The following is a 23,154-nucleotide window of genomic DNA, read 5'->3' as shown; positions in this document are numbered from 1 at the left end:
TGGAACCCTGCTGCCCCGTGTCCCTGTGAGCATGTGAGTGTATTTTTATCGACATCCGGTTTTGGCTTCCATTGCATTACCGGGTGACCCACGCGAATCATGGGGATTGATGGTGATATTTACTTATCAAATTGAAGTAGATTCTACCATTCCTAATGCGAATGCTATTTCTGGCGTCTGACAACCTCGTAAGGGAATTAGCCGGGCGGTGTCATTAATTTTCGGAACAGCTTTAGCAGACGGTGCTATGCTTACTTCTGCGTGCGAGTGTGATTTGGTTGTAATGTAGCTACTTTTTTATAGTCACCATCATTCTAATGCTCGGCTGGATAAAGCTCGGATTGTGGCTGGTGTCTGGTCTATGTATGTGAGAGATGATAAAATCTTGCACCAGCGGACGCGAAAATTGGATTTTGCAAAACGCGCACCATTTACGAAATTCATGTGGTCGGTAAATTTGATTACCACGCAAAGGAAGCTTTGCCTGACAGAGAGTGAGACAGAGAGAAGGATTTGCAAATGATGAATCGGCTTTGAGTTTGAGTTACAAGGTTGTTAAAAGCCTAAATCCAGACAGCAGACATCGAGTTCCAAGTACATACAGGTACTTTTCTCAGCTCTGCTGGTAATGGGTATTTGAAATTCCAAAGAATAATGTTTGATTTAGGCAAAAGGATATCTGCATTTATAACACATGTCAGATCGATTGCTTTGTTTTACAGGACTGTTGAGTACACTTTGTGGCGAAAATAAAAAAAATCAAACAGAGCTAACATTGATTTGAACCCTTTTGGAACGATTGAGCTTTTCAGCATGAATAATGATAAATTGCGATTATAATGATAAATTGATCAACTTGAACACGTTTCAAACTAACTTACGTTGCTAAAGATTATTGGTTTGTTTAAGAAATGGAAATTGCATGTTTTAATCGATATGAAGACGAATGATATGGAGGACTTTACATCTTTCCACGGAAGCACGCTTATTTAACGCGTCTCGCGACTCAATTCTTAACGTGACGTTTGATATGGACGGTATAAATTGTTACGCTGCTAATGGTTTCATACTTACTTTGTCTCGTCGATAAAAACGGCTTCAAGTACGCGCGCGGCGTAATGAAGGTTTTTCTGCAGCAGCTCGGCGGAAATTTCGCCGCGCTGCAGTTGCCGCAGCAGACATCGTAGTCTGAAATGGGACGGAACAGAATGGGGTTTTAGGTCCAATTTTTCTTAGAAAAACAAGCAACAAGTTTGGCCAGCATTGTGTGGAACTAAATCCTTTGGAAACACATTCGCTCTCCATGCTTTGTTTGCGTTACGCTATGGTAAACAGATTGATTCGACTCACCTGACTGCGGCCTTATCACATGCATCTGGTGTATCGACAGCCGGCAGGTTGTCCGTCGCTAGGTCCACATTGTCCAGCTCATCCCCGGTCGTCGATTCGGTACGGTTCGCGACGACACTAACGGTCCCGGACGTCGGTTGCATGCTCTCGAGCTCCCGACTTAGCTGACTGTTGACGAAGGCGAGTTCCGACTCGGACAGGGGCGGATACTGCTGACCGTACTCGGCCTCCGAACCGCCACCCCCACCACCTCCCCCTCCACCTCCGCCACCTCCTCTGCCACCACCACTACCCTCGGCACCAGAGTCGTTACCGTATGGCGGCTGTTGCTGGTACTCCGACTCGTCCAAGGCTTCCTGATACTGGAGCTGCTGCTGGACGTTTGTATTTTTTCTGCTATTGGTTCGCCGAACGATCGTAAGGCTACCCTGTTCTGTAGATAGAAGTAAATGGGCGAAAACAAACATTTACTGTTAGATGGAGCATTTACAGATTTGGGTTTGCACAGCTTATAAATGGTTCAAGGAAGATTTTCATCGTATTACAGTGTAAACGAGAGGATAGAACTATTAAAATATGTGGGTCAGTTACTATTCCTTCTTTTGATGGATCAGTTAGAATAAATTAAAAGTGCTATAAGAATTTCATCATATCATAAGTTAAGTTGGAAGTACATAGATGAGAAGTATATGCATTAATGATCAGTAGGGCTATTTTGAACTATAGTTTGAAAAATAGTTTAGCCCTTGCAGATCGTCTAAATGGACAGAGGAGGCGTGGTAGGCCCAAACTGAGATGAAGTGATGGCGTTAATGCGTCTGCCAGCAAGGCCGGGATAATGGTTTGAAAGACAAAGGCGCTCGACCGTGGACGGTTTAGAGGACTCCTTCAGTAGGCAAAGACCGCGAAGCGATTGTAGCGCCGGATAAGTAAGTAAGTAAGTAAGTAATAGTTTGATGTCTTAAAATGAAGAATTCAGCCATAAATTGTGTAGTTTTTGCAATCAAACCTATATGCTGTTTACTTAGTGCTAAGCAACAAAAAAAGGTACACATCCACTGAAACACTTTTCGGTTTCTTTGGTTTTTAGTAGACGAAAATACAGTAAATCTAGGGATGACTATTCATTGAGTCCCAGATATAAATGTACACTTCAATGCCCGATTGGCAGCTTAAAAACAGCTCAAGTTTGTTAAGATGAATGGTGTGCAAACTGTTTTATTTAGTCTATCATCGCTCACTTTAGTCTATTGCTTGTGAACAACATGCAAGCAAAGTGATTTTGGTTGGTAAAGTGTTGTTCTAGGCAGCGTTTCAATCTGAACGTGTAATAAATCAACAGATGCATCATTTGGTGCTCTTTTTGCTTTTGAGACCCACTCCATCATAGCATCAGATTGTCCAAAGTCGGAAAAGAAGAATGAACGAGAAGCGTACCGGAAATTTGTTGAGTCACACTTTTAAAAGTGTTGATAAAGGCGTGATGTTGCCTGTTCTTATAAACACATTTTGAAGTGCATAGCAAACAAGCGGAAAGATTGATTACTTATATGCTTTTCCATTTCGGCGCACCACAAGTGCATCATCCACCATAGATCGTCGGCAAGTCAGAATTTCTTAGCAGAATTACGAGAAGCTCTGCTATGAATTACTGAAGCTCGATGCCAACATCAGCGATTGTACATTTTTTTTCTCAGCAGAAATAAAGAGTTATTCCGTGAACCAATTACGAATAGAGCATTTCGAGCAATTACATAAAATGCTTCATCTACACATCGTTTGCCGTACGAGAAATCCCGTAGCATGCTTGTTGTAGTCCCCTACTACATCATTTGCTTCCGATTGAGTGTCAAGCCGTTCAGTATTCCGTTGGTAAGGTCAATGGTGGAAGCTAACCTTTATAATGTCGTGCGGTCATCATTATCGGCATTGCTGCTCGGCTGATGGAGACGCCTGGTCCGGTTCGAACCGAATGCCAGTCCGACAGTCTGGTGTTGAAGGTTAACGATCAATTACGCAACAGTCAACTGTCTTCAGAGGTTTTTGGTTTGGTTTGTGGTCAATTTTCAGCGGACGTTTTCTTCGTAACCTTGCCTATGTTTTTCTCACTTTCTTGATGAGTGGCGTCATATGGGGGAGGTTTTTTTCTCGTTTCGCTCACTAATTAATTGTTGATTAGGGAGAGGACCGCCTACTGAGTTTGCTGTGCTCAATAGTAGTACAATTATGTGTTTGGCCTTAAGTATTGTTCGGTATTTTGTTGAAAGATTGTGAAGTACTCATGGTTTTCATACCCTTTAAATGTTATTAAAACTCATTCTTCAAACAATTTAAACCTTAAAAACAATAAAATTAATTATCAATCCATTATATACCCACGAAATCCTTTTGCAAAAATTGTGCGTATTGCATTTAAAACACAATAAAGTCATAGAGAATTTATAAATATAACGCATGGTCGTATTAAACCATCCCGGACTACTTTCAGGGATTCAATTCGATCCCTCAACAAACCATGCTCGGAAATTAGAGTCAACCAATGCAACCACCAAACAGGAGCATCATTTTTGCATCGAACTATAAGTTCACAGCTCGTTTGTCAATAGTAGCGAGCGATACCAAGAGTGAGAAAGAGAGAGTTAACATGGTAGCATTTACCACGAATTTCAATTTACTGACCACCAGGTGCTGCATCCTTGCCTCACGCATATTTCATATGAATGTATTTTCCGTTTGCAAAAACCATACGCATGTAGCAATAGCAAAAGGGAAAGCTAAACCAACTAACTGATGTTGACGATGCTGACCATTTTATCGTATACCGGAATTGTAAGCTAAACCGACCAGCACCGGTACATGATGTGTTTCTGGTTTGGGGTTTAATGTTGTATGATGCTCTTAGTACAACTTTTGTGCGTACGAGTTTTCTCCCCTGATTTGATGGTTAGGGTGGTTTTTCATCCAGCGAGGGTAGTAGTGTCCGAAAAGGAATGATAAGTTCTTAGCAGTAATTCATATTTCAATATTTCAAAACTAATGTGATGTTTTTTTCAATATGGTTAAGTTGTAAATCCAAGAGTGCTCATTTCCATAAAGCAACTTAACAAGAGGTTCTTTCTTAGATAAAACGGTCTGAACGGTGCTTTTCAAATTGTTATACCTTGCTGCGAGTATATAAAATGTATGAGTAAAATGCAAATCTAACTTACTACACTATACAAACTATACAAACAAATAGTTTTTCAAGTATTTAGATGCTTTGTTTAATAGTATTTAATTCACCCGTACCTAGTAACAAACGAGGAAACTAATTTCAATAAGCTTGGATTTGTGGGCGTTTGTGGTTTAACAACAATACCACCATAAATGAAGTTAAGGTTCAGTTCGTTAGCATCGGTTTGTAGTTGGGTTTATGTATGTGACTACCACCTCACATCTATACCACCAGGTAGGTTAAATTGTGTTAGTTCGCTCGTACAATGCTCTACAGGTTCCTCAAACTTTCACTTGCTTGCAGTTTACCCTCGTGTTGTACCATATGTGCTCGTGCCTTGGGATTTGTGTGTTATTCAATTATTTGATGAACATCCACATGATCGTCCGTTAGAATAGTGAAGCTCCGTACTATGTAAACTACGGAAGCATTCCTGTTCTCTTTATTATGTTTTGTGTTGTGGGTTTTCTGGAGTATAATTGGATTTCTGGGTTGATTTTATTACATATTGTAAACTTGTTTAACTGACTGTGAACTCAGGATTTGTATAACTAGCAAAGAAATACTTGTATGTCCTTTTTTATCTTTAAGTATTTTCTAAATAGAAAGTCATTGTTAGGCTTGAAAGAAATTGTTCACTTTAACTGCTTTTTTGTATCGATGGAGCGACTAGCGATGGAAAGATCAAACGTTCAATGCATGGACAACATTACTGCAGCAGCAAAATTAAATTAAACAAATTCCCGTTCTATTGGAATTGTGCACCTTCCGTTAGGCATTGTCCTTGTCTTTTCGTTATTTATTGAGGTTGCTTCGACAAAATTCAGTGTTTCTCATAGCTTTTAGATTGCCCTAATTAAAAGCAGTCTCATTCAAGGGAGCCTCAAAGATGAATTCTCTCAGATTCAAGAATTATTGCAACACTATTCTCATTAATCCCGAAGCCAGGAACCATGCCTCGAACCGTACTGTCCGGCTTAATGAGAAATGGTTTTGTTGCACAGCAGCAAGCAAACCGAATACGGTTGGAAACATTTCACTTGATTACATCCTCTTTCATTAGTACGCGAATACCTTCCGGCCGGGAGCAGACAGTCGCACTGCCAGAAGCGAAGAAGTCGTCTTCGATCCTGTAAGTACCGGGATATGACGGAACGCTTTAGATTAGCATTGCGAGTGGTTGTCTGGGTTTGACTTTTGCCTTGCACGTACAATGCACTTAATGTGGCGCCTCACCTGATGTTGTGTTATTGCCCAAGCTTTCGCGTTGAGATTCTGTGTGGTCGATGTTTGCGGTAAACATAGAGCCAGGTATTGTGCTCTAGAGGTGAAATGCATTAGGCAACGTTTCTGCATATCGATCGGTCCGATTAGCTGCGTTCGTGTGCGTTATGCTCCTGCAGCCCGAGGCAGATACGTCCCGACATAGTTCACAGTTGAACCACTCACAGCACTAACGTTCTCGAGATCTAGCTCTGTTCAAAAGGCAAGTCCATCGTTACAAGGACCGTATGCATCGCAGCCAATTGGAAGAGGTGAAAGAGTGTGCCTAATTGAAATGAATATCACTTTACAGCAGGTTGTGTCTTGTGGCACACGGTACCAAGACAATGTGGAGATGCTTTTTCTGCTTTGATGCACCGGGATACACAGAGTGGGAGGGAGATAGAGAGCAAGGAAGGCAGTATTCATTAGCCGGAAGGCTACGTGCATAAGCTGCAAACGTATTACGCGCGTAGCTAGGAGAAGAGAGAAATGGCCTTAATTGAGTGGTGTTGATTTTGCACAGTTGCGCTTTATGATTGTGACGCACCGGGCGCCCACAGCATGTTTAGGGTTGGTATAATTTCTTCAGACATTGGAAGGTCTTTGGGATTTGAGGTAAGACGCTTAATGAATCATGTAGGATGTTTGAACTACTGGTTTTTTGCTCGTAGAGCTTGTAGTGGGGTTTCGTTCAGCATTTAGTGCAATATTATTCGTAGTATGAACTTTTATTTCCAATGCCAACAGTGAGAACTTTTGATGTATTTTTGAGATCCCTCATCGAAATGATTCACTATACCCAGGATAAAGTGACTCTACATATCTAACTAATGTTTATAAGCGTTAAGCCACTATTAGCGAGACAACGTAACCAAACACCATCATGGGTTGGTGGTTTTGTTTTGAATTCAATCATTCAATATACGTACTGGTTAATATATACGATTACAAACATGATTATACGCATATAATTGCAAGAAACAGGCACAACATTTACGTAGAAAACAACAAACAAACAACTCGTTCAGGCATACAAAATTCAAATACAGCAAACCACCAAGTACCACTACTTACTTGCTATCTGTCCGTTCCGTGAGTGACAATCCGCTCGCACTGGCTGATGGCAATGATGGTGATGGTGGTGGTGATGATAGTGATGATGGTACGGATAGCAGCTGCCAGTGGATTGTTGTTGTTGCTGCTGAGTTGATGATGATTGTTGCTGCTGCTGGTTGTGCGACAATGCGGCACCACTGATGCCACTGCCCGTAGTACCCGGTGTGATACCGGCCGGCGGTACCGATCCGATTGGTCCGGTAGATCCGCAAGCTCCGTAGCTGGTTGTGGGACCTGGGCCTGGACACGTGGCCGGATCGCAGCAGGGCAACTGTTCGCGCCCCGGGCCAGCACCGGCGAGCGTTATATCATCTTTGGTAAACTTATTCTCTGGCGAGCTAGCGACTGTTTGCGACGAACGCCCAATGCATGCGATGGATTGAGAATGCAGAGAGGTATCGAAAACACGAGAGTGAAAAAGAGAAAAAGAGGAAAAGCAAGAAAAATAGAAAAAATCGTATACGACAAGATGTGGAACTGAAGGAGTGTGCAGATTGAATTGAATGCATCGTGTGTGTGTTTGTGAGAGTTGTTTTTGGGAATTTAATGTTGCACAAATATTTCAATGTTTAAACATTTGGAATGGATTGATTTATTTTTAAATTGTCATATTTGAGAAAGAAAATTTCACATTAAGAATTGGTGCGGTATTGAACATCAATTGGGAAATAAAGAGTAATACAATTTAGAAGAGGTTTAAGTTAAACGATTTGTTTGTTTGTAAAATATTGCTTCAAGTCAAAGACGTTGCAACCATTGTAGGTTGTGCAGAACGTACCGGAATAAGATTAAAATATAATATCTGCATCGATCGTGTTTTATTGCATTCACCTTCAATTAATGCGATCTTACCTTCTGTATAACTTATGTTTACATTCACATGCAAAAATGTAATATTTCAAGGTCTGAAAGATGGTTATAGATGCTTATATTTGAAGTCAAAAGCCTACTTTAAGAAATAATGTGTGACATTTCGGAATACAGTATACGAGCTTCTATGTATATATATATATATAAAAGATAACAAACGAATGTCGCATACGATAATTAGTATATCATTTTCAATAATAATATGCATCTCTTTTAATATAATTAAATGTCAAAATCGAACTACTAGCAAGCGGATAACTATTGGAAGCAGTATTTTTAAAGTCTAGCATATTGTTTAACTACTTGAAGCAATAGTTTGAACGCTATCGGATCACTACGCATTAGTTTAAGTATGTGAAAGTACTCCAACGCTGCTGTAACCAACCAGGCGCCTCCATTATACTGTGATTTACCCAATGACTTTAAACCCGCCGTGTTTGTGGTATGTATTTGAATCGTATTGAAACATTATTTTCAATTCGTGACCAAAGTTTGACACTATCACCATAATCCTTCCTTTACGTTAATTAAATGGCCCAAACAGCCACTGTGCTTCCAGCGGCTGACAGTTTCCAACGACATCCAGGCAGGTCACCGAGGATGGCATTTTATTGTGACAAATGGTGATCAGCGTGTTGTCCTACTTGCGATGCAAATGAAACACGTTGCGGTCGGTGCGAAGCTGAGCCTTGCTTTAATTAGTGGCTGTAAACGATCGTTCCATACCGCGACCGGCTCGGAACACGAACCATTTCCGTTATGCGATTGTATCAGTTAGTTCCCGTGTCTGTGTTTTCATATGAATAGTGCGTCACGTGTCTAATTGTTCGATGCAACCATTATACAATTATGCACGATTACGTGTGAAAACTATGTCCGACAGCTGTCCGGAATGCGTTCAACAATTTGCTTCTGACTGGCGTGTGGGCATTAGTGGTGATGTGTTGTTTAATGATGAATTGAACAGAATGGGAACTGTTGCTGGCATTTCCGGTTGAATTAAATTATTGTGTAATAGAGTGAGGTATGTTTAAGTTCATAGATTAACGGGAAACACATCTTGTTTTCGCCATCGAGTTTCATGCTAATGGTATAAATTCGTGGAATGGCAAATGGCGCACAGTTGCGATGGTTTTACGATTCAACAAAATTGAAAATCAGCAAGTGTTCAAAGGGTTTATGGCAGCGGTTCATAAACATTTATGAACTCATCCGCACACCGGGACAGTTGGTATAGGATAGACATCGAAAAAGACATCGTTATAAATCATGTAAACGGATAAGCAGCTACATCACAACCATCTTCAACCGGATAAGCACCAGAGTCTTGTGTCGTCCCATTCGATGCAATGTGTTCATTTTCTCCGGGAAAAATAAAGTCGTATTTTTATGACAGGTCCAACCGAGCGTAAGCAGTGGACCATTGCATGTGGTCCAGTAACGCAACGAACTACTAGCTACTCAGTCAGGGTGCAAAGTCAACTTCACACTGGAGGTGAAAATGTAACATTTCCTTGTTGAGCTCGTTTTGCACTGGGGTTGTTTGGAGCGAACGGTTTTGCTGCGTTGCACCGGCAAGGCATTGAATTTCCTTTGAATCGATGGTCTGCTTCCGTACGGCATCGGGTAAGATTGTCTGGCTGGCTGACCATTATTATGAAATGTTAGTTTTTGATATCCCACATACGACTGCAGACTTCTTATGTTGCTGCCACCATCATCCCAGGGGCATGGTTCGTCGCCAAGGGGAAACGATGTGTAGTTTGTGAGTGGATTATTGGATGGAATAGAAAGCAATGTTTGCGGAAATGTTGTAACAGGCTCTAGAATTATAGATTGCTAGCGTCTACAGTCCATTAAGCAATGGGTGCTTTTAATTGATTGGACTACGAGAGCTTCGGTCGTCTGTTCGGATATGATTTGTTAGATTTTAGATAGCCTATTTGAGATGTTGCTGTGTGTTTCTCACTAATGAAAGCTCACGAAGAATTAAGACCCAGTAATTCGTAGAGTGCATAGATAATGGACAATTAATCAAGGATGACAGGTTGTGTATCAATTAGACTATCTGTTGATCCTTTCGATGGTTATGATTTGTTTGTGTAGCTCGTTTAGAAACAAAATGTATCAGCAGTCTATAATTACTTATTTAAACAAGACAAAAACTATCCTTCTAGAATTCTTTGATCTCTAACCTTTTGATGACATTCTAACCATTCTAACCTTTGATCACATTCTAATTAACTGAAGGTGTTTGATAGAATATCATCAGCGCCATATCCTTGTACTAAGGACAGACTATTGAGTTACATAAATATCCAGTGAGAGAGAAATAAATTAAGTCTTGCAGGCATTATTTAATAGCCGTAGACTATTAAGCTAAAAAAAAGCTTTAGTCAATTTTTAAGTTCACTTAGGGCTTTAAGAGGACTGTTATAAATCACAATTAAATTTACTACCACTGCGTACACGATACAGTGAGATAAAAATTAATTTTTATGATTTGATCATTAAGCTAACGCTTACAAATGGCCTCTGTAGCAATGAAATATAGCTTAATATTTCATGAACAATTAAAATCAACGTTGTGGAATACACGTTTATGATTCGCTGCACACACGACGATGTTGCGTTTTCCTTCGAACAAACAGTTCACCTTATCACTCCAAAGGGATTTACTGTTAGAAAGGTGCTGATAATTTGTTCCACTTAACCCCCGGCTGATTCAGCGCCCAATGCACACGCACACAAGACTTTTACCTTGTTCTTTTACCGTTCCATAGGCAGAAAGAAATTTCGCTTATAATTTATCGCACCCTGTGTAAGGATCTGTGCAAAAAGGTTTGTAAAATTTGGTGCTCAACATCACCCGTAAGGTCGTACGCGTCGTACCTCACTCATACATCCGTGGTGTGTTCCCCGGTTGGTACGTGATGGATTTCAGTGTGGCAAAGTTATTACGGGGACCATTAATATTTGATGCTCACGAATCTGAAACTCGCGAGTGAACGGGTGTGGTATTTGGCGCGCGTGTTGGGGAGTCCCATTGCTAAAGAGGCATGCAACCCATTAATGGAAGTTACGGTTGTTTGCATTTGGATTGTGGAGGTTTACTGTGCTGTGGAGGTGCCTGGGAATGCACGGTCGCGAATATTTGCTGCTGTGAAAATTGGACCCCGCGAGATTGAACTTGTGCGAGCATAGCATACAAAAAAAAAAAACAATGCGGGACCGCAACCTAGGCTAAGAGAAAAACCCTCCATGATTGGGAAGCATTTTTCCATTCAACCGGAAACGACCGGGTCTCGGAAGTTTTGGTTCGATTTGCAGGCAGACCTTTGCTTGGTTTGGTGGTGGTTAGAAAAGAAAGCAGAACGCAAAAGAACACAGCCATTCGATTGAAAGGGAAAGTTCATCGGAAGTGGGCAAATGTTGGGAAAAGTATTGCTTGCTGTTACACATTATAAAACCGCGTGAAAAAGCCCGAAACAGGTATGGGTTGCGAAGAAACATAATGCCGGTTTGTTGTCAGTAATTGTGGTTTGAAAGTATGCTCTGCGGGCGTACGCTTCAAAGCATCTGTCAACATGATTTTGTTTCGTCGCTGAAAAAGGTAGCGTGGGTCTTTTGTATTATGTTGGTTCAGTGAAACAAAAAGTTCTTGTAATATCAACACAAAGTATAAATTTTAACGGAAATCCGCTAATTTAAAATTCTGATGTCATGAATTAAGTTTATTGGATTTGTTACATCGCACAATTAGTTTGGGTATATGTAGCAAATTGCTCTATAAAATGCAATTTCGTCTCAACCTGCATCATCATTCTTAACCAAATTAATTTTACGCTGATTAAAGTTTTTACATTTCCAACCCTATTATATCAAACTTTTCAAGCCCCCGGTAAAATGAGAACAAAATAAACTTAGCTCTGGTGAGCGCTAGTAATTCCATCAACTGTCAGTGCCTCAATCCGACCGTGGGCGAAAAAAGACTCTCCCTTTTTCTTCCACTTTTTTACATTAACTGAATGTCATTTTCCACTTGCACCCGATTCTAGTCCACCAAAAGCTTTCCTGTGCATCGCGCGCTTTGTTTTGAAAATGTGCACGGTGGGTTTTGAAAGCTGTGAAGTGAATGCACCAACGCTTCATAGTGCCAAGCGGACAGAAAACTGCTTACTCCGTCTATTGCTGGGTTGCTTGAGTATGGCTGTGAAGGAAAATGCGTTATAAGCACGCTTAAGTGGTTGCATATTGCATCGTGCATCCATGGTGCACCCTATTGCTCGTGTTCTTCCGTCCCAACGTATTGACGGTGATGGTTGGAAAAAGTCGTTAGCTTTCTTTTGAGCATACCGCAAACTTTCCCACCTTGGCGTTTTCTGGTGCGGGTGGAAAAGTACGTAGAGTGGTTGGATCAAGAAAAACAGAACTGCAATGAACCAAGACGATATGATTTGCTTGTAATTTAATGCATTGGTTCGAAGGTGCAAAGTGTTGGTAGAAGAAACCGAAGCTTTTCAAGCGCTTTTGAAACACTATTGCTCGGGGAATTTCTTACCACTAGAAGATTTTTTTATGGGTTTTTTTTTTAATATAACTATGGGAGTTATATCTTTAACAAAACATCATCAGTTTTCATTACTGGTAAGCTTAATCACAGAAAGACTCATGGAAATGCAGAGCATTATCGCTAATATGGATCGGAAACCTTCTTCAACAGCCCTGGAATTTTCATCGTAGTGAAGTATTTGAATTCCAAGAAATTTAATGTTGACTGTTGAATTAAACTGTGTATGGGAAATAGTTCCTCTTTACAGAAAATATCACAATGTAATCCAATCGTGACAGACATACATATACAAGCTCGGCTCAAAATTCGTCTCCTTTCCTAGTAATATAATCAAAATCCAATCAATGCTGAATGTAGCAAACCTAGCAACCAAGAACAAGACTAAACAGACCGCCAGAAGATGCTGGTAGAATGCTTCAAGCAAGAATTGGAACAGAATTCTCATCACGTAGCTGCCGAACACTCGGTACGCCTGTCCACTCATGTCTCGGTCGGAGTAGGAGATTACACCGTCTCGAATGATTGGATAGATTTGAGAAATCTCACACTCCAAATACCCTCACACATACGAACGCTCGACGCTAATGCACACGTCCTTTCAACATGCACTCGTTGCCAGATTTGTTGACACACAATCGGTCCGCACTTTTTGGGCAACCGATGTGGAGTTGGATCGAAAAACAGTATCAAGATAAGCGAGCGATCATAGCGACCAAATCCTGCCAGACAGATAAATGATTGGTGTTCGGTGACAGACAACTGGGTTCGTTCGCGAATTGATACAATAACGCGCCATCTCCCGTTGTGGCTTTGGTTTTAGAGTTTCGCCACCGGTTCGCTTCAAACTACGTTGGTGCTCATATTACTCATCAAACCGAAAACTGATGGCGGTGCGTTTCTTCATTATTGCGCCCATTTAGCAATCGCATCGCGATGGTGATGAAATTGGTTCGTGCGGACACTTTTCCGCCTGGTTTTAGGCAATTTTTGGCCACATTGTGAAGGATGTACTGTGGCAAAAATGCTGAAAAAAGGCGATACCGATACAGTGTATCACGATGACAGAGTATCAGATCTTGATGATAATGGTCAAACATTGGGTAATACGATGACTGGATACTATAGAGGCGAAGCATCATGGAACATTTTGCACCGATCGTTTTTCACGCAGGCAAGGCAAGCAGACAAGCGAAGGAAACAGAAAGAAAAAAAGCCAGCACAAGTTCGCTAACAACTTCTACTTCTCGCCACCGTCAGCACCGCGTCAGCACGGTCAGTTCGCCTAGTCGTAAAATATACTAATAAATTCGTTTACGATATGATACTAATAACGAGCGGTCTTCTCCTGAGGCAGTGCTTTTGATTGGGCACTGCCAGCGTCTGAAGTAGGTGCAAGTTCTCTGCAGTGGACAGGTTGAAGTAGCGCTGAGAGTATCTGCACAGCGGTCGTGTGGAAGATTGGTTGGGAAAGTTTTGCTGGATACAATGGGAACGTTATGCTCAGCCTAGAATGGGCTGATAAGATAGTTAAATGTTTGTTTTGATTGCTTGTAAATTGTACGCTTTTTGTGCATGCAGTAATGTTTCGATTATTATGCGAACAGATCAGATCGCTTATTCTACTAGTACAAGATGGACGAAGTTTAGTTTGACATTTATTTCTTCATCAAAAAGTCGCATGCCAGGTTCAACATAATCACTTAAATAGAGCTTTTTTCATATCAAAGTTCAGAGAGTGAGGCAGGCTTTTAATTGCTATAAGCACAGTATAAAACCGGCACCACCTTGGGTATAACGATAAATATAATAATCTCGTTTATGCTGCCTCCGTAACTTTATGACTGTCTGCAAAGTGTTGCAATTCAAAGCAGTGCGCTAAAAAAGAATATAAATAAACGACCCATTTAAATCCATGTTGCCGTTGCGGACAACGGCGCAGACAAAAAGCTGCAACGTAAAAGTTTTTTAATTCCCTCTTGCCAAATCCAGAAGATAAACGGAACGGTCGTTCCCCACATCACGGTCGTCCATAAAACGATTTCACGCAGCAAAACCACGTCCGTAGGAAAGCTTTTTTGGTCTTTGTTCTGATGGCCACCGCATTATCGAGCTCTGTTCAGCGTGTTTAACCTCGGGAGTAAAAATCCTAAATAAGTCGTCCCAGCGCTACCGCAACGGAATCAAACTTCAATTACACACTACCTGTCTCGGAACGCTTGGAACCGGGCTGTGTCTTCTTTGTCATGCGTGTAAAGGTTGTGCTTTCGGTGGTAGGACGCGGGCGTACGTACGTTGTGGCCACCGCGGGCCGTGAGTTTTAGCCAGGGAAGCGGACAATAATTTCTTCGGTAAAATATTCCATAAATTTGCATTATATTCGATGAGGTTTCGGTGCGATACGGCCAGCGAAGAGCAGAAAGAACATCAAGCGGTTGTTCGTTTGACGCACGAACACATGAATACGCTTCCGGCAGACACCGCTACCTGTCGACCACTGAAGCGTAAAAGTTGGTTTTTGGAGCATTTTCCGAGAACTAAGAAGCACCCTCGTGGGAACGGTTGAACGGTGTGACGGGTGTAAAGTTTGGAATCTTCGGCAGAAAAGCCTCAGCGGGGCAAAGTTGGTCTTTGGCAACGGTTGGGTCTGGTTTGGTATGTTTGTGCGACGCAAAGATCTTGGATTGATGAGTTTCTAAAATAACAACCAGTCAGATTATGCGTATGATCGGTGTAGGTGTGACGCGGTTGCTATAGTCGAAGGCGATTTTATGCCGAACTTGAAGCAATAATCGTTGACTTGGTTGAGAGCCGGATATATTAGAAAGTTTCGCTATTTGGAATACTTTGGAAGTATGTTAAAGCACTTATGAATCTAGTTCTGCAGCAGAAGTAGATATTGGTGCGGAGAAGAGTTCCGGCAGAAAATGGGTGACCAAAAGTTCATAGCCACCTTCCATTGGTGACCACCATTTTGGTGGGGAATGTGAGTGGACATTCCTTTAGATACGGACCAACCCCAGCAACGGGTCCCGTCATGGTTGGTCAGTTGCTTCCAGTCACTTCACTTGTGCAAAAGCAACGGATGCGTGACGGAAGTGAACTACTGGCTAATGTCAGCGGGAAACGAATCGTTTCGGATTGGGAGTTGAAGTGTGTTTTTTTGTTTGCGTTTCGTACGTCTTTATGGAGGCACGTGTCTGAGATGCCGAACACATGTCGTTTGTAGTGTCCATGGTATCATACATTATTCTTAACCATAAATCACCGAATTGTAGTTATCGACATTGGTCGCTTGACCTCTCATGAGCGTGAATAAAGGACGAAATTTGAAGTATTTCGTGCGATTTTGCACTGTATACTGTTTCTGTTATTTCGTTATTTAAGCTTTGTACTATCATGTTTAAAACGATAAAACAGTGCAATATTGCATTTAAAATATCCAATTGTACACCGTTCCCATCATTGCATTTTCAATGCACCACCGATCCCGATCGGTGAAGAAAAGCAATCCAATGTCAGTGCTGCGTTTCACTGCTCGATTGCAACAAGACAAAAAATAGCGCACTATTGATAGCATTCTGTGTTTGTTTTGATTCATGCTTTACAGTGTTGGTGTTGCATTTCATCGCGTCTCGTCGTAATTGTGAACTCAACCCGAAGCGTGAAGCATCAACATTCGATCGTTGATCGTTTTCTCAGTCAAAACCCAAACACAAGCGAAGCGAACGGTTCAAGCGTTTTACACTATCTTATTTCTCTTTTATTGTCTTCCTTTCTAGGTGAACGAACACATTGCAGTAACCCGAGCGAGTGCATCACGAGCGGGTGCATATGGGTGGCAATCACACAGAACGTGTGATTAAATTTATTCAAAACCTCGACCGTGCCGTTTCGGTATCATCGATCGTTGGCATTCTGCATTTGTGAGTGCAATAAAATAAAAAACGCGGATAGAAAAAAAGGGTCGCCCTCTGTGTGTTGCATTGCAGGGTGATAGTTGATTCTCGATTTGCATAAATCATCCGCAAGCGACGTGACATTTCGTACACGACCAAATCGTGCGTGGTCTGGTGATGATGGTGAACCAACATCGGCCAAACTGTGGTGCCGGATGGCGGTGGCTTTACTTTGTTCTGCTGGTTGCAATAAGTCATACGAGCCGTACGGAAGCATCGGACGATGAATGGTGGCAAAGGACGGTATTCTATCAAATTTATCCACGCTCGTTTATGGACTCGGACGGTGATGGGGTGGGAGATTTGCGCGGTATTACTAGTCGGCTGGCACATCTCAAGGATGCTGGTATCGGCGCGACCTGGCTATCGCCCATCTTCCTATCGCCAATGGTAGATTTCGGGTACGACATCGCGGACTACACCGCAATCCAGCCGGAGTATGGAACGATGGAAGATTTCGAGGCGTTACTGGCAGAAGCGGAACGGTTCGGTATCAAGATCATCCTTGATTTTGTGCCCAACCACACGAGCGACCAGTGCGAATGGTTCCAACGTTCGGTGGCGCGCGAAGAACCGTACACCGACTACTATGTGTGGCACGATGGTCGCGTGGATCCGTCCACCGGCAATGGAACCCGGCTGCCACCAAATAACTGGGTAAGTTTGCCACGCGTACCAGATGGTCGTAAATGAAGCTGCGAAAAAAGTGAAACTGTACAACATTGTACGGTGTTTTTATGTTCGTGCATCCCTTTCAAAACCCACCCAGCAATCGGTTTTCTACGGTTCCGCCTGGACGCTTCATCCGGTGCGTGGTCAGTACTATTTGCATCAGTTTACCGCCCAGCAACCGGATCTGAACTTTCGCAACCCGGCCGTGGCGGAAGAGATGCGCGAGGTGTTGCGGTTCTGGTTGCGCAAAGGAGTGGCAGGCTTTCGCATCGATGCGGTAAATCATCTGTTCGAGGTGGAGGGTTTTCCGGACGAGCCGGAAACGGGCACCGACCGGGATCCACTATCGTACGGCTTTACGCACCACATCTACACGAAGGATTTGGTAAGGAGGGTGGCAACAACGCGAGGTTGGGAAAAGCATGAGGCAAAGCTAGATAAGGAAACAACTTAACGTTTCTAGTCACGATTTTTGGGGGGACTTAATATACCGTGTCCTTGGGTAACCCTGCCATAAATTTGGTGTTAAATTAGTGGCCAATTACACAATCCTAATAGGATTCACTTTAGTAATATGTTTTTCATTTTAGCTTGAAGGCTATGATATGGTGTACCAGTGGAGAAAGCTGTTGGACGATTGGACCCAAGAACACGGAGGAGACAGTCGTATCATAATGACGGAAGCGTACGCCAACATTACCTTCACGATGAAGTACTATCGTTCGGGTGAAGAACTCCAACCTCGGCAGGGATCACACATGCCCTTTAACTTTCTGCTCATCACTGACCTTAACCGAGACTCGACCGCTCAAGATTTTGTCTTCACGATCAATAAATGGCTCACGTATATGCCGCGCAACGGTGCCACTGCTAACTGGGTGCTCGGGAATCACGATCAACCGAGGGTGGGCACTAGGTACGGGCCCGAACGTATAGATGCGATCCACACACTACTGCTAACCCTTCCGGGTATTGCAGTCACGTACTATGGAGAAGAAATAGGAATGTTAGACAATCCGGATGCGATCAGTAGTAACGGCGAGGGTGACTCTGTCACCGGTGGCGGTGATGCATTTATTGTGTTTTCACGCGATCCCGAAAGAACCCCATTCCAGTGGGACGACACCGCCAATGCGGGCTTCTCCACTGGTCCATCGACCTGGCTACCGGTACACCCAAACTATCGCCGGCTAAATCTGGCTGCGGAGAAACGTTCCGACCGTAGCCATTACAAAACCTACCAAGCGTTGGTACGCTTGCGAGCTCACGAAACGTTCCGGAAGGGTTCGATCCAACTCGTCCCATACTCGGACAGTATTGTCGTGTACGTGCGCGAGCTCCAGGACACGGACACGTTTGTGGTGGTGATCAACCTGTCGTGTGGTACCGATCGATCGGTCGATTTGGCATCAGTATTTCCAAGACTTTCGCCCGAGCTAACGGTCGCTTCCAGTGGTTCCGAGTCTAACTATCGTACGGGGTAAGTGTACTTGATTGAAGTTTGCATGAAGATGGAAAATTTAATATTTCAACATTATAAATTTGTAACTTTCTTTCGATTTCTTCCTTCACATCACATTGCCTCCAGAGATATCGTGCAGTCGGACAAACTGGTCGTAGGCGGATACGAAGGGCTAGTGTTACAAAGTACGCCGTTGGCGTCGAGGTAAATTATACAACTAGCATTAGGAGAAACGGGAAGGCAAAATGAAGGCACAATCATCCAAGTAAAACATTTCCATGCTATTTCTGAACATTGCGTTAACGTGCGAGAACATACAACACATTAAACGGGTTTGTGTTTGGTAATGAAGTTTAGTGATTAGATTAAAAAATCACATCCTAATTAAATTTCCCCTCCAACCCAGGACCTGTTCGACGCAGTGTTGCATTGCAGGGTAGCAAAGTTGTATCGAAATTGTTTTCCGAAACATAAAACACACACACGCCTGGGGCAGTTTTAGCTGCAGTGCGGTGAAACATTTCGCTAAACAAAGCAACAGCACCATCGAATTAGAAAAGTTTCTCATGCATGCTTTTGTTTTCGTTTGATGCTTTTCTCAAGTGTATAACAGATTGGCAAGGGAATATGTAGCGAAAACATTGAATTTATAATTGTAAACCACTGTAATGTCGACGTTCGGGACGGACGGGGACGGACGGGTTAGGAGTGGAGGACTTTCATTGAAGCAAACATGTAGCGTGTTTCATTAGCAAAATAAAAAGCTTATTGCATTGTTGCGAGTTGCGTGTCGTGAAAATTGTTGTATAAAATCACACAATGATGTACAGCACTTCTATTAATTCTCTTTAAACACTTTTAGGTGTAAATAGTGTTGCATTCGTAGTACAACACTCTCAGCTGGTCCACATACGGTAGACATTGCTAGCAAATCAATCCACCGTGAATAATGCATTCATGACGCTCGTTTCACTAATCGAATATCGTGCTTCATTGATCTCACTCAAGAAAATTAATGATGAAATTAATTGAACCGCTCCATTCTGCAGCTGTTGCTACAAGACACATTCTGCTGGAGCAACCTTCTTTTTTTGCTGCTGCTGCTGCTGCTGGTGCTCCCTCAAACTTGGAGAGCTAAGTCATAAGGCAAGGCCATCCCAGTCCCTTTTTTGTTGGTGGTAGGAAAAATATGAAGCTTGACATTTCCATTACCCACTTTCCACTTGATATGCCGCGATCTTCTTACTGGCACGTGCGTCCTCCTCCACTTAGGGCGTGTTGTGTTTTTTCGAGGCCTCGGTCTGCCGGAAAAGATTTGCCTCCGTTGTTCTTTTCGCCATTGTCGAGTATAAAATGAACATGCTGCGGCTGTTTGTTCTAGCTGGTACCATTTCCAATTTGCCTACCGGTAGCTAGCGGAGCATCTTCTCTGGGCGGACGCGCAAGAAGACACCGACGATGTCACGGGTTCATTTGCTGGGTCATCCACCTGAGATGTCACTTTAAGGATGGTTTAAGGGATAGGGGAGATAGGGCAGAAATTGGAGCGCACGATAGGTTAGCAAAGGGTGTGCTTTAATTAAAAAATGAAGCTCAGTTTTCTTTGCGCAACTGGAGACTCGTGGACGATACCTAAAGAGTGCGGGATAAAGAGCTCTGCTCACCACACCACCCCAACGTGGTGCCCTCATCATCTATCATTTCATCAGCGGCATTCTTTACACTTCTACCGAATGGCCATTTCATGGCGTTTCTATGGTGGAAAAGAAAACTTCTATCCTTTCCTCGTTTTACTGTTGCTGTGACGTTGTTCCCACAGTTCCTGACCTCTCCGTACGACACTGCGCACACTAAACAATTTGTTTTACATTTCCACGTTGGGCGTGTGTGTGTGTGTGTGTATACGTTTTAATTTTTCTTTCAACTTTCGTCCTCTCTCTCTCTTTCTTTCTCATCTTTTCATGTCTTATCACAGACCGCGGGACCGCGATGCGATGCCGAGTACAAATTTAGCTGTCCTTTGGCGCACGGTGAAGGACGCAGCAGTAATTGCGTCTATCATAATTGCGCTCGGTTCCAGCTACTACGGGCTTCCGCCATGGCAAACCATCGGCAAGTGGACTGCCCGGGGTAGTTTAAAAAAATAATGACAACCATAAGCCAGGACCCGGGTCTACACGGAGGACATTAAGGACACGGGTGCTTCTTTCGCTCTTTGCAACTGGCACAGTACACAGTGGCGAAGCAAAGCAAGTGCTGTCGACTGGAAACGGATGGATGGAAAGCTAATAAGAAAAAAAACACACACACACTCACACATAAATGAATACCAACACACGGGCCTGGCATTTCAAATAATCATTATTGTTCATTTCTTTCCTCAATTGGCGTAGGAAATGTGTCGCTGTTTGCATGTTTGTTAGCGTGTTGTTGTGCAGTGAGTGCTTTTGGTTAATTTAATCATTATTTATTCTAATTTTATTGCACCGCACTGTGGTTAGTTTGTGAATGAATAATTCGTGGCAGGGTAAATTTGTTAAAAAGAGCTTTCGGACGTGAATAGAACGCCGGTTTACAGCACGTACAGTTTGAGTTGCCACGAATGATGGCGTGTTTTTTGGTAATCAAATGAATGTATCTGTCAACATCAATTGTTTAGTTTGCAGTTAATCTCGGTTAGTATCTCGTCCTGTGTTTGAAATGGAAGTTGTCCGAGTGATGTAAATTGGGTTGAGCACAAAACCAGTACACGGAATCAAATTAATCAAGGCAATGTCACACTCTCCAGATTGTTCGCAAATGGTTCTAAAACAAGGTACAGATAATTTATGTCACGAGATACTTCGATAAGCAAATGATTACTGCCACTTCGGGAAGATTCGATCTGGTTAAGGCATGTGATTGTTTTAGCTGTTGCGAAATTCATTACTCCCAGTGGGTCGCCGACACTGAGACTATAATAATTGCAAGATAAGAGATCATGTAATATTGCTATCGTTTTGATTGATTGTAGGACCCCCGCTTGGGGTCCTCGTGGAGGTTGTGATCAATGAAAAGTGCGAAATAATCGACCATTAAATTGTAAAATCACTTGTATACAAACAACCGGCATTCGATCGGATACGGTGTCGGATATGTTATGGCTGTTCCGTTCACAGCAATCGGATCGAGGAACGTGACAGGAAGCAATCAGGCACCGAGAACGTGATTCAATAGAGGTTTTTGATAAGATAGCAAATCAGCTTAATTTACTATCAAAGAGTTTGTAGAAAACAAAAACAAAAAATATGTTTTCACATCGATATCGCATTGTGCTCCTCATCAAGCATTGTACTTAGGGAGGAGATGTAGATTGAATTACGATCACATTTGCTTGAGAATAATAATTCGTTTGAAATGATACTTAATTATACTGTGAAGCTGTCATGAATGCGTTTATCTCACATTACTGGAAACAAGCCGAAAAGAACGCGTAATTAGTTTGATAATCTAATCCGACGTGTAATACTAATCAAGCATCACAAAAACGCACCATTTCAACGCCAAGACATCGGAAAACCGAAACATTATTGGACGTGTACCTGTCAGAGAAACTTCCAATTTGGCGATAAGCTTTTGGCACGTGTAACATTTGCCATTCGCTTGTTAACTCATCCCACGGGCCGTTTTGGATCGTGGTATAAATAGCGTGTCATCTAGCGTCGATGAAATTTCACTAACAGAAGTAAAATTTCACTGTCCCGTGATGGGACTGTTCCGACCAGTTGTGATTGGTTTCGTGCTACAGATAGTCTGTCAGGTGGATTCCACCGTCCAGTATGCTCCTCGGCAGGATCCACCGGGCACCGGGAACTGGTGGGAATCGGCCGTCCTGTACCAATTGTTGCCACGCTCCTTTCGTGACAGTAACGGTGACGGCAATGGTGATCTGCGCGGTTTGCTCGACCGGTTCGATCACTTGATCGAACTGGGTGTAACGGGCATTTGTTTGGGTCCGGTGTTTCGTTCACCGATGCGTGACGCTGGGTACGACATTGCAGACTTTCGTGACATTGATCCGATGTACGGATCGATGGCCGATTTCGTACAGGTAGTGCAACGGGATTTTGGATTTGGATTTTGTGCCCAACCATACCAGCGAGCAGCACGAATGGTTCCAGAAGAGTGTACGAAAGGATGAAACATACCGTGACTATTACATCCTGCGAGAAGAAGCAGAATTGGGAGAGGACAAAGAAAGCACCCCACCAAACAACTGGGTGCGTAGCAGCTGATTTGTTCGTACACGCTTGATTGTATTCATCCGTTATGGGTTTTCTTTATGTGACAGCAATCACTGTACCGTGGGTCGGCCTGGAGTAAGAACGTACGTGGTACCGAGCACTATCTGCATCAGTTCGGCGAGACCGAACCGGATCTAAACTACCGGAACGTGCAGGTGAGACAGGAGATGAAAGACGCGATGCGGTTTTGGCTGGATCGGAATATCGATGGGTTGAGGCTTATGCAGGTCAATCATCTGTACGAGGATTCACAATTTCGGGACGAGCCTCTGATCGATCCGGCCGGTACCATTAGCTACGAAAACTTGAATCACATTCACACACGTGACTTGGTAAGCAATGGGATAACACTTTCCGCGCTTGTTTGTGTTCGTACTGTAACTACCTTCGTT

General features: G+C 42.8%; 2 protein-coding genes across 2 annotated transcripts in view; one reads left to right on the top strand and one right to left on the bottom strand.

The window, feature by feature from the left end:
- LOC128712512 (dual specificity calcium/calmodulin-dependent 3',5'-cyclic nucleotide phosphodiesterase 1-like) overlaps positions 1 to 23,154 on the bottom strand; it is a 116,803-nt gene that overhangs the window by 34,236 nt on the left and 59,413 nt on the right. Inside the window, exons 2-4 of the mRNA XM_053807403.1 lie at positions 6,905 to 7,291; positions 1,351 to 1,783; positions 1,075 to 1,188 (exon numbers count right to left, since the gene is read on the bottom strand). Of these exons, the coding sequence (XP_053663378.1) occupies positions 1,075 to 1,188; positions 1,351 to 1,783; positions 6,905 to 7,291 (934 nt within the window). The remainder of the gene's footprint in view (positions 1 to 1,074; positions 1,189 to 1,350; positions 1,784 to 6,904; positions 7,292 to 23,154) is intronic.
- LOC128711313 (maltase 2-like) lies at positions 16,466 to 20,626 on the top strand. Its single transcript, XM_053806181.1, has 5 exons — positions 16,466 to 17,002; positions 17,115 to 17,402; positions 17,608 to 18,497; positions 18,606 to 18,683; positions 20,455 to 20,626. The coding sequence occupies exons 1-5, from the start codon at positions 16,466 to 16,468 to the stop codon at positions 20,624 to 20,626; spliced, it is 1,965 nt and encodes a 654-aa protein (XP_053662156.1).

Source organism: Anopheles marshallii, chromosome 3 (assembly GCF_943734725.1).
Source record: "Anopheles marshallii chromosome 3, idAnoMarsDA_429_01, whole genome shotgun sequence".
In the NCBI taxonomy this organism is placed as follows: Eukaryota; Metazoa; Arthropoda; class Insecta; order Diptera; family Culicidae; genus Anopheles; species Anopheles marshallii.
The sequence above is the reverse complement of the archived record's forward strand: the minus strand, read 5'-3'. Positions and strand labels throughout refer to the sequence as shown.

Bases quoted from the DNA above. Each gene is read 5' to 3' on its own strand.
- LOC128711313 (XM_053806181.1), top strand. From the start codon at position 16,466: ATGGTGAACCAACATCGGCCAAACTGTGGTGCCGGATGGCGGTGGCTT. The intron at 17,003-17,114 runs GTAAGTTTGCCA...AAACCCACCCAG, and splicing joins GGCTGCCACCAAATAACTGG to CAATCGGTTTTCTACGGTTC. The intron at 17,403-17,607 runs GTAAGGAGGGTG...TTTTCATTTTAG, and splicing joins ACATCTACACGAAGGATTTG to CTTGAAGGCTATGATATGGT.